The 15,173-nt window shown below is 39.6% G+C and overlaps 1 protein-coding gene across 4 annotated transcripts in view; it reads right to left on the reverse strand.

The window, feature by feature from the left end:
* Positions 1-1,460: 1,460 nt before the first annotated feature.
* GATA6 (GATA binding protein 6) overlaps positions 1,461-15,173 on the reverse strand; it is a 30,268-nt gene continuing 16,555 nt past the window's right edge. For 3 of the 4 annotated variants that reach the window (XM_090285739.1, XM_090285740.1, XM_090285741.1), the window contains exon 7: positions 1,461-2,847. In XM_090285739.1, coding sequence (XP_090141865.1) covers positions 2,674-2,847 — 174 coding nt within the window. In that variant the 3' untranslated portion in view covers positions 1,461-2,673. The remainder of the gene's footprint in view (positions 2,848-15,173) is intronic. The other variant, XM_090285742.1, reaches the window with a different exon arrangement.

The raw sequence follows: 15,173 nt of genomic DNA on the forward strand, positions 1-15,173 counted from the left end.
TTTATTTCATGAACGCTAGATTTCTTTTCCCCTTTGTGCTAAAGAAAGAGGAGCTTTAGCAAACTAATGGCACTTTAGGATTGGAAGTAGCAACATTTGAGACCCATCCCCAGAAAGAAAGATCATTTGGAAGCCCCAATAAGAAAAATTCATTTTCCAATCAAAGTATATTAACTCTAACAACTGCCAACCCACCAGAAAGCACTCAAAGTAATGAAAACCGTAAGAGGAAGGAGGGGCAAAAATGAGGGGATAATTTTCTTTTGCTGTCAGACGAGCCCTGTTCTATTAAACCATCAGCTGAACTCACACTGGTATCTCTCAAGCATCCTCCCCATTCATCTCTGCCACCCCCTGAGCTGGGGGGATCCCCCATAGCACTCTCCCCAGCATTGTTGAAGAAGTGCAGGTGAGCCAAGAAACATCAGACTCTCAGACCATAAACTTCTGATTCTGCACATGAACTAAGACATTCCAAACACCCATGTGGTAAGAGCTCCTGGCACTCTTCTTCAGTCAAGTTCACACTCAGTGCTTACTATGTGCCAAGCCCTGTGCTAGGCATTTATATGAACTTTCTCCTATAAGTTATGAGCTATATGTTACTGGCATCATTTTACAGATGAGGAAAAATGAGTTGGAGAACTTGCCCAATGTCACAGAGCTCATGCAAGCAGAGCAGGACTTGAAGCTTAGGGGTCTGACTCCAAACCCAGCACTCTTAACCATTGTTCTATTCCACCATATGGTTTCAGGGTGCATATGAGCTTCAGTGACTTCCCCAGACACATACATATCCCTGCCCTGAGTCTGACTTCCAACACCACCCCCACCACAAAGGAACACTTCCCTTCTCCTGAAAGAATTAAACTGGACCCCACAGAATGGCTGTAATCATGAATGAAAAGAAGTCAAAAATGCCCCACACATCAGGGCCAAAATGAAATTACATCATTTTGTGTTGTGGAATACTTTCTTGATTTCCTGAAATCCACCCAATGGTTAAGAAAAAGCAGAGACTGTTCAGATGGCTTTATATCTTCTAGTGAGTGAAAGAACTTCAATCTCAGATAAGCTTTAAGACTTAGTAGCACTTTGCAAAAGGGAGGTTCCAGAAAAGAGACTGTTTCTAGACTATAAAGTATATTCCATTCAGAGGAAAGAAACTCTGGATTTTTTCAATGTTCTTAAGGACCGATCCTAAAGAGAACACTTATAATCACAGATAATATGATATAATACTGGGCCCCTTTCACTTACAAAAATTGTCCCCAATGCAAATTTTGAGTGATAACTAACTCTCATGTGCCAACTTCAAATAAACCATGTTATAAAAGAGCTCCAAAAGGACAATTCATTGAAAGGAAGGCTGTAAGGCAATCTGCAAACCTCACATGTGCTTTTTTATATGAATATCTATAACCACAAACAATAGCAAAATGAAACTAAAAGGGAAGGAATTCACTGTACAGAAGACAAAACAATACCCTTTTTATTTTTAAAACTCTGGTGAAATAGGTTTCCATATGACATCCCATTTTTAAAAATTAATGTAAACCAACCTGCCTGTGGGTTAGTCACACCATAGAGACTTCATCTTAGTGTGCGCAGATACCTAGAGTATTTACAAATGTCTGTTAGGTAGTAAAGTTTTGTTGCAAATTTTCCAGCGCATATTCCACAGTAAATTAAAGGGGCGATATTGGTGTACTTGTATAAGAATTCTTAACAAATGAATAAAGGCAATTTTCCTGAGAGAAAATTTGTTCTTGAAATATTTTTCTTTAACAATTGAAAATATAGAAATGGGATGTAGTTGTAAAAGAAGCATACGAATGTCTAAGTTAACATTTTTCTTTTAAATTATTTAAGTACCATTAAGTTAAAATGTTTACATTCATTATAAAAAATGTTGTTAAATCTTATGCAAATGATTTAACACTGATTGCTGCAACGCAAATTGCACTTTAAAAAAAAAATTATTGTATACATGGAAGAAAAATATCTTGTTTGCTACCCTGTTTACAAATTCAGACTGATTTCAGATCAGTCACACAACATGAACTTTGAGAAACGTCAGTCACAGTGTATGTTACAGTTATAATGCAGTCTTGCAAACTGAGTAATATTTTTGACAAGTGACCTCATGAACCGACTCAGCCTCCAGAGATGTGTACCAAATGGCCTCAAATGGTCTTCTCCGTGAACGCATATGAAATCTGGGTGTGGAAAGGTATTAAGAAATTCTGGAATAAACAAAACCAATCAGAAGAAGCACATGATTTGGGACAATACACATAAAACCATTTTTAAAAAATCTCAGAATTCCTTAGCAGGCAAGGCCCAGTCCTAGTTCAGGTTTCTGGAAGTGGCCCAGTGGATGCCCTGGCAGACCCACAGGCAGGCTGGCTGGAAGCGGCCTCGCCAGGGAAGAAGCCCATGCTGTGGGCTGCACTGGTCTTCCCAGGAAGGGCTCCGTCTTCTCCCTGGTTCTTCATTGACAGGGGCTGGCTGGTAAGGCAGAGCAAGCCTCTTGGGAAATGTATCTCTTTCAAAATAAAGGCACGGAAATCACACATCAGAGGAATGTTCTGTCAGGATACTCGCCCTGGTTTGCACAGTGTGGCATCATCACTGCAGGTCCCAAGGGCCCTCCCACTCCAGGCAGCGGGCTCAGGCCAGGGCAAGTGCGCACCACGAATCCTGTCTCACTGAGGAGGAGGACGTGACTTCGGCCGGCGAGGCCAGGCTGACACCTATGTACAGCCCATCTTGACCTGAGTACTTGAGCTCGCTGTTCTCGGGGTTCGTGCTTTCTCCCGCACCAGACATCACCGGGGCACCCGCCTGGCAGAAGATGGGGGGCACAGAAGAGGGGAAAGAGAAGGGGAGAGAGTTATCGATAAATTTATCAGGCATCATGCTCCTGCTAGGTAAACACGTGAGGACAAACGCGATGGGCAATGCAGCCAGAGTGCGGGTTTTGTTCACTGTGCAGCACAGGGCCATTGGCCTAACCCTAGAGATCTGAGCTGCTCTCAGACACATTCTCCTGTTATCTTGAGAACTCATGGCAGTAACCACACAGCAACATGTGAGGCTAGACAAAAGTAGAAAAGGAACTGGAGGAAGCCTCTTTGTAAAAAGTGCCAAACCCAGAGATCTCTGACAGTGAAACAAGCCACACCACAGACGTAAACAGACTCTAATGATGCCCACACAATCTAATCATTTCAAGAGAAAATGCAGAACATTGTATACACACACTCACACTTACAGCAGAGCCACAAGGCTTAGCAGTTATGTCAAAGTCTAAAAGAGAAAGCTACACAGTTCAGCAAAGCCTGATAAATGAAATTTTTGAGCACTGACTTCATGAAAAATTAACCCATGCATATACAGGTTTTAATATCTGCCTCTTTTACCTTAACTTTTTCCAAGAAGAATGGGCTATGTTTGAAGCAGACCACATTATAATGAAAATGCTAACATTCTATATCCCACACAAATATTTCTTGAAGCAAAAAGTTACCTTTGTATTGTTTCTTTCATTCCTTCCACCCAAATGAGAAAGGCCGTAGAGAAAACATATGATTTATATGATATAATTTAGTAGGATCAAACCAAAATAACTAATCATGTTTAGACTATGGTTTCAGAAAGCAGTTGCATTTGGCTTTTTGAAAAATCTAGCCATAATCACATACTTTTAAATCCTGCCATTTGCCTTCTCAAAGCTCGGAAGCCCGTTATTTCCTCTGTGCTTTCAGGGATCTACCCCATAAATTACAGGATACTTGGTTTTTGACACAGGTAGAATATTTTGTACTTCTCAAAGCATGCCTTCCTTTTACATCCACAATCCCATTAAATCCTTAAAACATGTGTCTGGCTGAATTGATGTTACATTCACTTCAAAGAAACACAAGGCACCAGACACAGGCTGAACGGAATGGAAGGTGAGCTGGGCCCCCTTGGCTCCTGGGGCCTGGTCCTACTCTTTCCTGGATAAAATCTGGTTTTCTCTCTAATCCTCACATAACCGCATGAATTAGTCAAAGACCATGTATGAATGACCCATGGACAATGGTGTGGGGATTGACTGGGAGTAGGGGATGGGCTGGGCAGAGGAGGGCAAAGAGGGGAAAAATTAGGACAACTGTAATAAAATAAACAATAAAAAAGGTTTCAAAGTTAACCACATGATGTTGAGACATGGGGATTCAGGAGGTCTGACGACACGACTTCCTATCTGCCCATCCCAATGTCCTACCAGCTGGACAGATCAAATCCAGCCCTTTCATATGTACCCAATCCTTCTTTTTCCTAGCAAAAATGAGTGTTTGTAAAAATCCAGCAACAACAGTACCCCTGCACCCAAACTCCTTTTTAAATAATAAAAACTTGACGACTTAAACTGAGGGGCTTTGGGTGGATAAAAAAGCAAATTTCAAGAAGTCATTGATATGTCTAAAGTTTTAAATTGGTTCTTGTGAAAATTTTGAAATCGCTGAAATAATCCTGTCAAACACACTTCAGTGAATATGGTTGCACATATAAATATGGTGACTGCCCTGAGCAGTGTGGCTCAGTTAGCTGGGCATCATCCTGCAAAGCGAAAGGTGGCTGGTTCAAGGTCAAGGCACATGCCTAGGTTGCAGGTTCAGTCCCCTATTGGGCAACCAATCAATATTTCTCTTTCACGTTGATAGTTTCTCTTTCTCTCTTCCCCTCTAAATAAATAAATAAATAAATAAATAAATAAATAAATAAATAATTTCAAAAGTATGTAGAGATAAACTTTAGCCCTTTAATCCAGAACCTCCACAATGAGCAAAGCCAACATGGATCCATATTTGACATCCAGAGAAAGAAACAAAAGGGTGACATTAATTATAAACTCTTCATTTTAGAGTCTTCATTAGCTATTACACAGCGAGTAGAAAGAGTTCCTTAATAAATGATTTATGCCACATTCAACTCTGTATTGATCCATTTATCCCCCTGCTACCCAAAGCACATCTGCATTTATCTGACTAAATCTGACTACAGCATAGCAAGTACTTGTTCTCTGAAAGGAAGAAGGCACCTGTACTGGCCCAGGAAGCCCCCCACCTCAAATGGCCACAAGTGCTGAGATAGCAGAGCAGTCTGTTGTCACCACAAGTCAGTAACAAGGAACAACAGCAAGGTACCCATGAGATCCAGGCACTGGGACTGAGCCCCAAAGAGACAGTTGCTCCCTGGAGAAGCTCCCAGGCTACCCGAGGAGCCAGGACACATACACACTCATAAGAGTACTCAGCTGCTTATTGTAAATGATACACCAGTGGCTGAGACAGCGAGGTGGGACAAGAGGTCATAAAAGAAACCAGAGAGAGGAAAGGATTCCTGGAGAAGAGCCACAGGCAGCCCGCATGGTGAGGACAAGCATGGGCTTTCAAGTACTGTCCTGGTTCTGCCACCCATGAGTGTGGTCACCTACCTCCCTGAGTTTCTTCCTCCATAACTCACTCTGACTTACCTGCCTCAAGTATGGTTGTGACATTTAATTGAGATGTTTGCAAAAGCATCAGCATGACACCTTGCCGTGTTAAACATTTCATAAAAAGAAACTATTATTACTGGTGAGGAATGGGTGTTCAGAATGGGAAGCATGCAGGACGTGGGGAGACATATTCACAGGAAAACCAGCTAAGACAAATGTTTAAGCAAAGGAGTCAAGAGATAATGTGGGAGAAGCAAACTAGAAGACCTGAACTAGCACTTTCTGTGCCTCAAGTTTCCTCACTAAAAAATGGAAATAAAAAGAGATCTATAGCTAAGGTTGTTGTAAGAATTAAATTCGTTAATATATGTGAAGGTTTTACAGCAGTAGCAATGGTTCAAGACTAAATAAATATATGCTACTATTAGTATTTTATTATTATGGTTAAGGATAAGGAAAGCAGACCTAATTTAATCTCCCAATTCTATCCTTCACCAGGTGAGTTACCACCATCATTGGGGCAGCAGTGGGAACTCAGATCTAAGTGAAACCCACCTCAACAATGACTTTATCCTAATTGTTACTGACAGCTCTTTACAAAAAAAAAAAAAAAAAAAAAAAAGATGCTGCCATAACCCTTCAAAAGCCTCATTGGCCCTTTCTCATATAAGCCCCATTAGAGAAATCTTGACACCTTGATTATTATTCTTACACCTGAGCAATAAATAATCCCAAAAGCTACCAGGTAAAATACCTATTGTCTTAAGGAACCCTAGTGCATTGTTTGTGGAAATGCAGATGAGTGCAGCCACTGTGGAAAGCAGTATGTAGTTACCTCAAAAAATTAAAAATGGATCTGCCTTTTGACCTATTGATTCCACTTCTGGGAATTTTTCTGAAGAAACCCAAAATACTAATTTGAAAGAACATAAGCAACGCTATGCTCACTGCAACATTATTTACAATTGGCAAGATATGGAAGCAGCCCATCAGTAGATGAGTGGATAAAAAAGCTGTGGTACATTCACAATACAATACTACACAGCTGTAAAAAAAAAAATAGGAAATCTTATACTTTGCAACAGCATAAATGGATCTGAAGAGTATTATGCTAAGTGAAAAAAACAAGTCAGCGAAAGACAAAAATAACATATGATTTCATTTACATATGGAATCTAATGAACAAGATAAGCTAATAAACAAAATAGAAACAGACTCATAGATGCAGAGAGCACTTGACAACTGTCAGAGGGGAGGGTTGGGGGCTGGGTAAAAAAGGTGAAGGGATTAAGGGAAAAATACCCTCAGACAACAGTATGGTAATTACCAGAGTGAAAGGGAGGTGAGGTGAGGTAGGAGAGGGTAAAGGGGGGATAAATGGCAATGGAAGGAGACTTGACCTGGGGTGGTGAACACATAATACAATATACAGATGATGTATTATAGAATTGTACACCTGAAAACTTTAATTTTATTAACCAATGTCACCCCAATAAATTCAACAAAAATAAAAAATATATATATCAGCTCATTTGAAATCAAAAGCAACATCTGAGTCTCTCAAAATAAACTGGAGTTGAGTACTTGCACCCAAAGCCTGAGAACCATATTTGTAAATGGGGATACACTATTCAAACACGAAATACTACAATGTAAAACTTTTACATATGTCAACTGTACCTCAATAAAAAATTATAATTTTTATGTAACAATATATAATGAGATTTGATAAAATTGTGATAACCCCAGTACCCTCATCCACGGCCAGTGGTGCTATATTCTGATACACATCTTAGAAGGTAGTTAGCAGAGACATCAAGAGTTTTATACCCTACTTAGCTCTGTAATTTCACTTCTGAAAATGTATTATAAGGAAAGAATTTTAAGGAAGGGAAAGGCTCCACACAGGAAGACATCCATTGCAGTTTTACTTGTAATAGTGGAAACCATAGAAATAATCTAATGTCTAATAATACGGAATGGTTTGGAAAAGCAAAGTATATCCACTCAATAAGCTATATGCAATTATTAAAAATAATAAGATCAGGTAGCAAAATGGAAAAAATCCTGTAATGCAATGTTAGGTAAAAAACAGCAGGATGCAAAATTTCTATGTCATAATTACAATTTGTCCATGCACACGCAAGAGCATTTCAAGGGAACTCAGGAGGGCATTCGAGAGGGGACCATTTGAGAGAGCCCAATCTATTAGCCATCTATGCCTTTCTTTAATACACATTTTAACTGAATGGCATAGCACTTTGGGGGAAAGGAAGAAGACACTAGCACCAGAAACATGAGGCACAAGCACTTGAGGAATGAGCCAGCCTGGAGGGAGTCATAAAGTAGCATGAAAATACAGGGAGGAATCAGAATAGAGGTACTAACAGGGAGAAAGGTGGGTCAGAAGGGGTCTCGTGTACCCCTGGAGTCACCTCCATGCCTCCTGGCATAGGCTGGAACTTGGCCATCCGTGCACATGTGACACATGGTTTCACATAACTTAAAGCACCAAGCACAGTACATAGGTTCACCAGCAGAACCTGAGCACTTGAAACTGATATTCTAACTGTAGAAGTCTACAACTGGCACAACTCTCCTTAAGAAACCTGGCTTGTCATATCATTATTCATCTAAGTGCCTTTTCCTCATTGATGATATTCAAGAGCTACCTATTGAGAATCAGTACAATTTGGGGAGCAAATCACAGAAAACTTACTGTGACCCTGAACCCAGTACACACATACAAAAAAATACAAGTATAAAGTTCAACTGGTTACTACATCTTCCCGCATCTAGTTAAACACTTGAAGGACTTTAGTTCAGATCATAGATATCTCCACATAGCAAAGGCAGACATTGCACTAACCTAAACCAACTTACTCCACCAAATGTTTCTGAATAACAGTATAGAAGAGCACTAGGGAATGTCTGTAGCTGAATCATCCTTCCTCCTTTCGTGGGGATCTCAGGCAGGCGGAGTTCCTCACTCTCCCTCTGATCAAAGTGCATTGAGGGTGGAGCAGAAATCTGTTCTGTGTTTCCATTCACAGCTTATCTGCCCTCCACCCTCCCACAGACAACTGAAAATGGAGGCACTTCCTGTTGAAAAAAATGTGTTATCAGCACCAGACCCAGCCTGGGCTTAGCACTGAGCACAGGCCAAGTTAGGTGGGAGACGACTGGAGGCCCAGCAGCTGGGCTGGAAAACTCCCTCCTAAAGGAATAAATGACTTTGGGGACAACTCGGCTGCTGCCCAGGAGGACGTGGAAAATACCCACTAGCCTGTGAAGTAGGCACCGTTCAGGTTTAGATTGCCAGATGTTTTTTCCCGTGAGAAGCAGCCTTTGTTTGTTTTCAGCCATAGATCTGAAAAGTTAAGGATTTCTGAATTGATAAACTCACATAGTCAATGTCCAGCAGAGCCTGGCTCACCAACATTACCAGTTCTCTTTCTTTGCCTTTACGACAGACCCAGAGACAGCCTCCAGTGGGGGATGCCCAGAGAGGCAGCTCAGGAAAGGCAACACATCTGAGCAAAGAAGCCCTTCAAGGACACAACCTATCTAGAAGAATAGTATTGGTTCTCTGGCTTGCGAATTATAAACATGCATATCATTTTGGAGAAAGAAAACCAGTAAGCAGTCGACAGGGATGTGCTCAGTCCTCCACACTGTAATCTCTCTTAATGCAACTTCGATCTGAAGAAAGAAAACACTGCACCCTAGGTAGGCTGAGGGTGAGCCTGTGATCATTTCCAGAGCATAAGACTTTGATGATGATCACAACTGTCTCCTTAGCCTGAATTCAGACTGTCAACTTCCATGGCCTCTGATCTGTCCTTCCTACACATCTGAATAAGTTTGTGGTTATGGCTTTTTCTTGTGTGAGGGGAAGCCAGCCGTCCCTCACTGCCAAAGCTCTCTTCTATGCTTTTATAACCTCTGGGTTAGACTCTTGCAGTGCTTTATAGCAGCCTTCCTCAAAAGAAAAAGTAAAAACTATGTGTAAGTTCCAAAAAAGAAACACTTTCCAGATAAATCTAAACTTCTACCCTAAAAACAATGTTCATTTCAGTTTGAATGGAAGTAATAGAACCAGACCAAAAAAGAAAAAAAGTGATTCAATAGTTTCAACACAGGAAGATACACAAAAACACAAAGATTTTGTCTCCATCGGGACACGTAAAAACTATCAATCAAAACAAAGCCCTCTAGTTCTCCCACAACAGCTCAAATCAAGCACGACAACATGAGCGCCTTCCCTCACATCAAGAGTCACGGTCACTTCAGCTGATAACCTAACTCAGTTTTCAGCAGAACGGTTACTTGTTTGTAATTTAACAAACAAATTCCTTACCAGAGAGCTTGCTGACTGCCCCTGTGACCCCTCTTGCCCCTTCTCATCCTGAGTAAACTAGGTTATATCCATACTCTGGGGTACTGCCCTCTCAAGGACAGCAGAAAAATCCTATACTTACAATATCCTCTGGACAGAGGAGCAAATTGTTTTACACATCTGTACACACTTAAACAGAAAGCATGTTGCGGTGAAGAAAGTGATGGCCCAAAATTTATAAGTATTATGGGATTGTCAGTAAAATACTAATGTACAAATATAAATTGCAAGGAGGAGGGTTTGTTCTGCAACTTAAAGTCATTAGCATACTAAAGAAAAAGTTTTTCTTCTGAAATGAATCAAAACAAAACAGATGACTATTCTAGTCTTCAAATTAACTGGTAAAGAGTCCTCAGGCAAGATTTAAAACCTGGTGAATTATGATCTTTTATAACAAAAATGGCTTTTCAGGAGATTGGATGTCTTTATCTCACCATCTCAATTAGAGAAAGCATATGATAGTCCAAGGTCCAAGCAGCATTTACAAGAAAGCAATATAAATATACTAAGTATCATGAGGAATGAAAAATTGTTGCTATCAGAAATAAAAGCAGTATTTAAAATATGGTTACTTTGCTAACGCAATAGCTCTACATCTCTAAATTCCCCCCATTAGTAAAGCAAGGATTTATTTCTGATGTCTTGGGATGAAAAGCATTGCCAGGCAAATAAAGCACATCACTATTAATTTCCAAGATTAAATTTAAATAGCGCTATTCTTCTTGAGCTTCAAAGGGGTCCACAGGCATCTCCCACTTATGCTATACAATACTCCTAAGAACCAGATGGTAGGAATTACTTTTCCCTGTTAGTAGAGGAAAACAGAGGCTTTACAAAACCTTGGCAGCTTACTCGAGTCACACACAGAGCCGCAGCTAAGTGCCTGGCTGCCCAAAACTGTTTCCTTCCAGCTGCTAATCCCTGAACCCCCAGAATAAACTTCAGACCAGATCCAGGCTTCACCATCAATCAAGCAACTAAACTTAGTAAGAACTTTAAATTAAAAGTACTTATACTTAATAAGATAAAAAGGATGCTCGAGTATGTGCCCCAGCTCTGGTGAAACCATGCCAAGCTACCAATGGCCAAAAGAGGCAGCACACTAAATAAGTAAGCATTTAAACGTGGGCAGATATGGACTTGGAATTGTTTACTCACAAGACTCCAACAGAATGTCAAAATCAATACCTGCTGTTTATTTGTTCAAATCTTTCTTAAAATCTGAAGTCAATAAAATAATCTCTTTGTGCCCAGTCTCACAAATTCTGACTGCCGGGCCTGATATGGTAAGTAGCAGCATTATGAGTTATAACATGTGCCACCACCTGTCTTGGAAGATGCTTTTTTCAATCATTAAAATTTCAGAGAAAATTAACAGGTAGGTCTAAACACGAACAGAGCTAACAGTGTATTTAATTCATATTCATTAGCTCTTCATATTGCTAGTAACTCTTTTGGCAGACACCCATGAAATTCATAATAAATTACTTTTGTTCCAGTAAAAGAATTCATTTTCTTCAAAGATTCATTTAGCAATAACATTTCAAAGCATTCTAAGCCAAATTTCCTAAATTTGCCCATGTTTTCCCATAACATTATTCCAAGTTTTGAGACAATTTTCTATATTCCAATAGAGGCATGGGGAAAAAACTGCAAAGAAACTGTAATTTACAAAGAAAAATTGTGTTCTGAGGCCACCTGAAAAGGTAAATGACATTCTGCCCACACTTATTCTTTACCTAGTATTGTAATGTTTTCAGATTGTGATGAATCACTTATTAAATAAATCACAGTCCTGTGATAAATTGGGTGAACACATATATTATCACCTATTCAAAGCACAATACAGTTTTACTGTTTCCTCATATATGTAAAAGCCACCGGAATATTAATGTAGTAGCATGTATTTCTAACTACGTTTTATCATCCTCCCTGTGACATGCACATGTGCACACACAGACAGGCAAAAAAAAAGGAGGGAAGTCCACAAAAGGCCTTGAGATTAAAAGGAAAGTATGCGAACTCCACATACTTCAAGGTTCCCTGCCAGGGTGACGTGTGACTCTCACGGTGAAGGCCGATGTGGTCAGACAGGAACGTGAGTTATTAGAAGGGGCTGTGAAGGAAGAAAGAAAGGGAGCCTGGCACATAGGGAGCGTGAAGATAAAATGCCAACAAAATATTTATGTTCATGGCTTGTAGCAAGTGGCAAGTGGGATATTAATAACTATGACGATTGGTCAACTCCTGGGAGTGGTAACAGCCCTGGATTGGGAGGTAGGAGACGTCGGTTCCAGTCCCGACTTCAACATGAGCTTGTCTTGTGACCTTATGGAGTCACTCTGGGCCCTGGTTTATAAATGAGGCAATAATAAGACCTAACCACAACTCTCTCTCAGACCCTGTGGGAGATTAATGACTTTGTAACATTTTTTAGTCATTGAGAAAAGAGTGTCTTGGACTATAAACCCCGGGAGAAAAAAATGGACATTTGCCTATTATTAAAAAATCAGTTTTCAATAATTTTGTAAAAATTAACTGAAGGTAATTGGAACATTCTTAAAAGTTCCAATTAACTTAGCATTGCCTGTGTATGAATTTAAATCATGCCACTAAAGTAATTAACATTTTAAACAAATCTTTCTAATCACATTAGGTACTTTAACAACAGTAAATTTTACTATTTTTTCTGGTACCCAACTAACATTGTCTTAGTACTATAACACACTTCATTAATAAGTATAAAATTAACAAAGATATTTGTATAATGTGCCTTATATGTTTGCTCATGAGCAAATCATTTCTCTGGCACAATTTTTCCATCTGTTTCAGTGCAACAATATTTAATGCTGAAAAATTACTAATCAAAATTAGTCAGATTTAATTAAGAAAATATTATTCCTTCTCTTCAAACATTTCAAAATCACATATACTATCTGCCACATATTAACCTAGTATGCCATGGTGATGACGACCTGGGTCCAGCTCCAAGCCCTTGATATATAACCTTGGGCCTGTTACTTACCTTCTGAGTCTCACTCCTACAAATAGAAAATGGTAATAAAAGCACCTCCACAGTAGATTAATAATTAGGAATAAAAGAGAAAATGTACACAAAATACTTGATACGTAAAAGGTATTGATAGAAGCTAGTTTCCTGCCTTCCTATGCCACTACCTTATAAATGAGAAAGTATGAGAAAGGGAGAAGACTTCTCAAAAGCAAGAGTACAACTGATAAAATGCAAGACTAATCCATTAACGTCTGTCTTTCAAGTACTCTAAAGGTTCTTGTGGAATAGCCAAGTTCCTTTAAGTGAAAGCAGCTCACACTGTATAAATGACCTTTCAGCTATTTAATTATTATTGGAACAGTCAATAATAGGAACTATTATTTTGTAGCCATGATGCCACAGTAAATTCAATTACCTGGAGAAAAAGACAGTGGAGTATAAATTTGCTAATAAAGAAGTAAGCTACAGGACTAAAGTGTTGCTTTCCAATTTTCACCACAGGTAGCAAATAAAGAATTTTAAATATTAACCTTCAAAGTACCTAACCTTACTTTAGAAGGCCTTATAGCCCTGGCTGGTGTGGCTCAGTGGATTGAGTGTCAGCTTGTGAACCCCGGAAGGGTCAGTGGTTCAATTCCCAGTCAGGGCACATGCCCGGGTTGCAGGCCAAGTCCCCATCGTACATTGGTGTTTCTCTCCTTCTCTTTACCTCTCCCTTCCTCCTCTTTCTAAAAATAAATAAATAAAATCTTTTTTTTTAAAGGCCTTATAAAGACATCCAGATATCCTAACAGGTACCAGTCCCTAAATCACTTCCTGTAGGCTACAAGCATGTAACGGGTGTGCGTTAGCCCTTTCAAACCACTTGTAGCACAAGATTTAGCACCATACAGCTCAGGAGAAGTATGTCTTCTGACAAGGTCATTGAATAATGTTATTATTAAGGGGTGACTGCAATAAGAAAACAGGTCTAGCTAGGAACATAGCATCCCAGAAGAACAAAAGAGACAGGAATGAAGAAACCTATTTAACAAGGAGAAACTGACCAGAGTGGGAAAGGTCCACCCAAAGGCACAGAATCAGCCAGTGAGGATATTAGATGAAGTCCTTGTCTCAGTCTAAGGTCACCTGCCTCTCTTGTGGAAGTTTATCACACATAAGAAACCACAAGGTGAAGAAGCTTTCCTATCACTAACACACCAAGCCTAATATGTTTCCATTCAAGTCACGCGGCAGCCACCCTAAACCGTCTTGCCCTGAGGAGCCCTGGGGACCAAGAAACTAAACATTATAAGCTGTGAGGTCAGGGCATGTCACCAGCTCTGAGGAAGGATTTCTTTTCTTACTATTTGTGAGGGGAAACCCTGCTTGTAAAACGTACAAGTAGAAGCATGCTAGCATTTGTTTACATCAATTATCAAAATACTCCCAGCTAAGAATGTTTTAATTGTTGGGCTCTAGCATGGACAGAAATGCATTTGAGACTGAAATGGGGGTCAGAGAAAGCCCATCATTTAGAAATGAATGTGGTTTGAGCCCTTCTTAAGGCTGACTTGATATTAATTTGAAGTCATTTCACAGATCTACCTTCCACCTATTTTATTACCTCATCTCCTGCCTTTAGCTTCTTATACCCTGCACTCCAGCCACACTGAACTCCTAAAACTACGTCCCTGAAGTAACATAGATACCGATGCTCCTCTTCTTCCTGGACACCTTTATCCCATTGCTTCTCCCACAAAAATCCAGCTCAACTAATTCGAATTTCCTCTTCTCTGTGAAGCCATTTCCAACTCTGCATTCAAAATTCACCACTCCCTCCTTTAGCCTCCTACCCTACTTTGTCGCTCATTTAAAGCACTTCCAAATCTAACTAGTATCTATACCTGCTCCCACCACTACCACCACCTTATGAATAATCTGAGGTCAGAAACTTTATTTTACTCAATTATAAACAGGGCCTCCATAGTGCAATGCTTTGTAAATGAAACAACTGTAAAGCAAGAGCTAGCCATATACAGGGTGGGGGCAAAAGGTTTACAGTTGTCCTTACAGAAAATAATATAAGAATAAACTGTGTCTTGCATGCTTACAATTGTAAACCTATTTTTGCCCCATCCTATATGTTCAGTGATTTCTTATTCTCAGACTTTTTTATTACTTTTTTCATCCCCAAATTAATCTTTCCCATCCCAAAGATTAAGAAATACCTTTTATTTACTAAAACTTGGAGAATAAAAGTTTATACATTATATTATATACATGTTATGTTA

This window comes from Furipterus horrens, unplaced genomic scaffold (genome assembly GCF_987537825.1).
Source record: "Furipterus horrens unplaced genomic scaffold, mFurHor1.1.pri manual_scaffold_8, whole genome shotgun sequence".
In the NCBI taxonomy this organism is placed as follows: Eukaryota; Metazoa; Chordata; class Mammalia; order Chiroptera; family Furipteridae; genus Furipterus; species Furipterus horrens.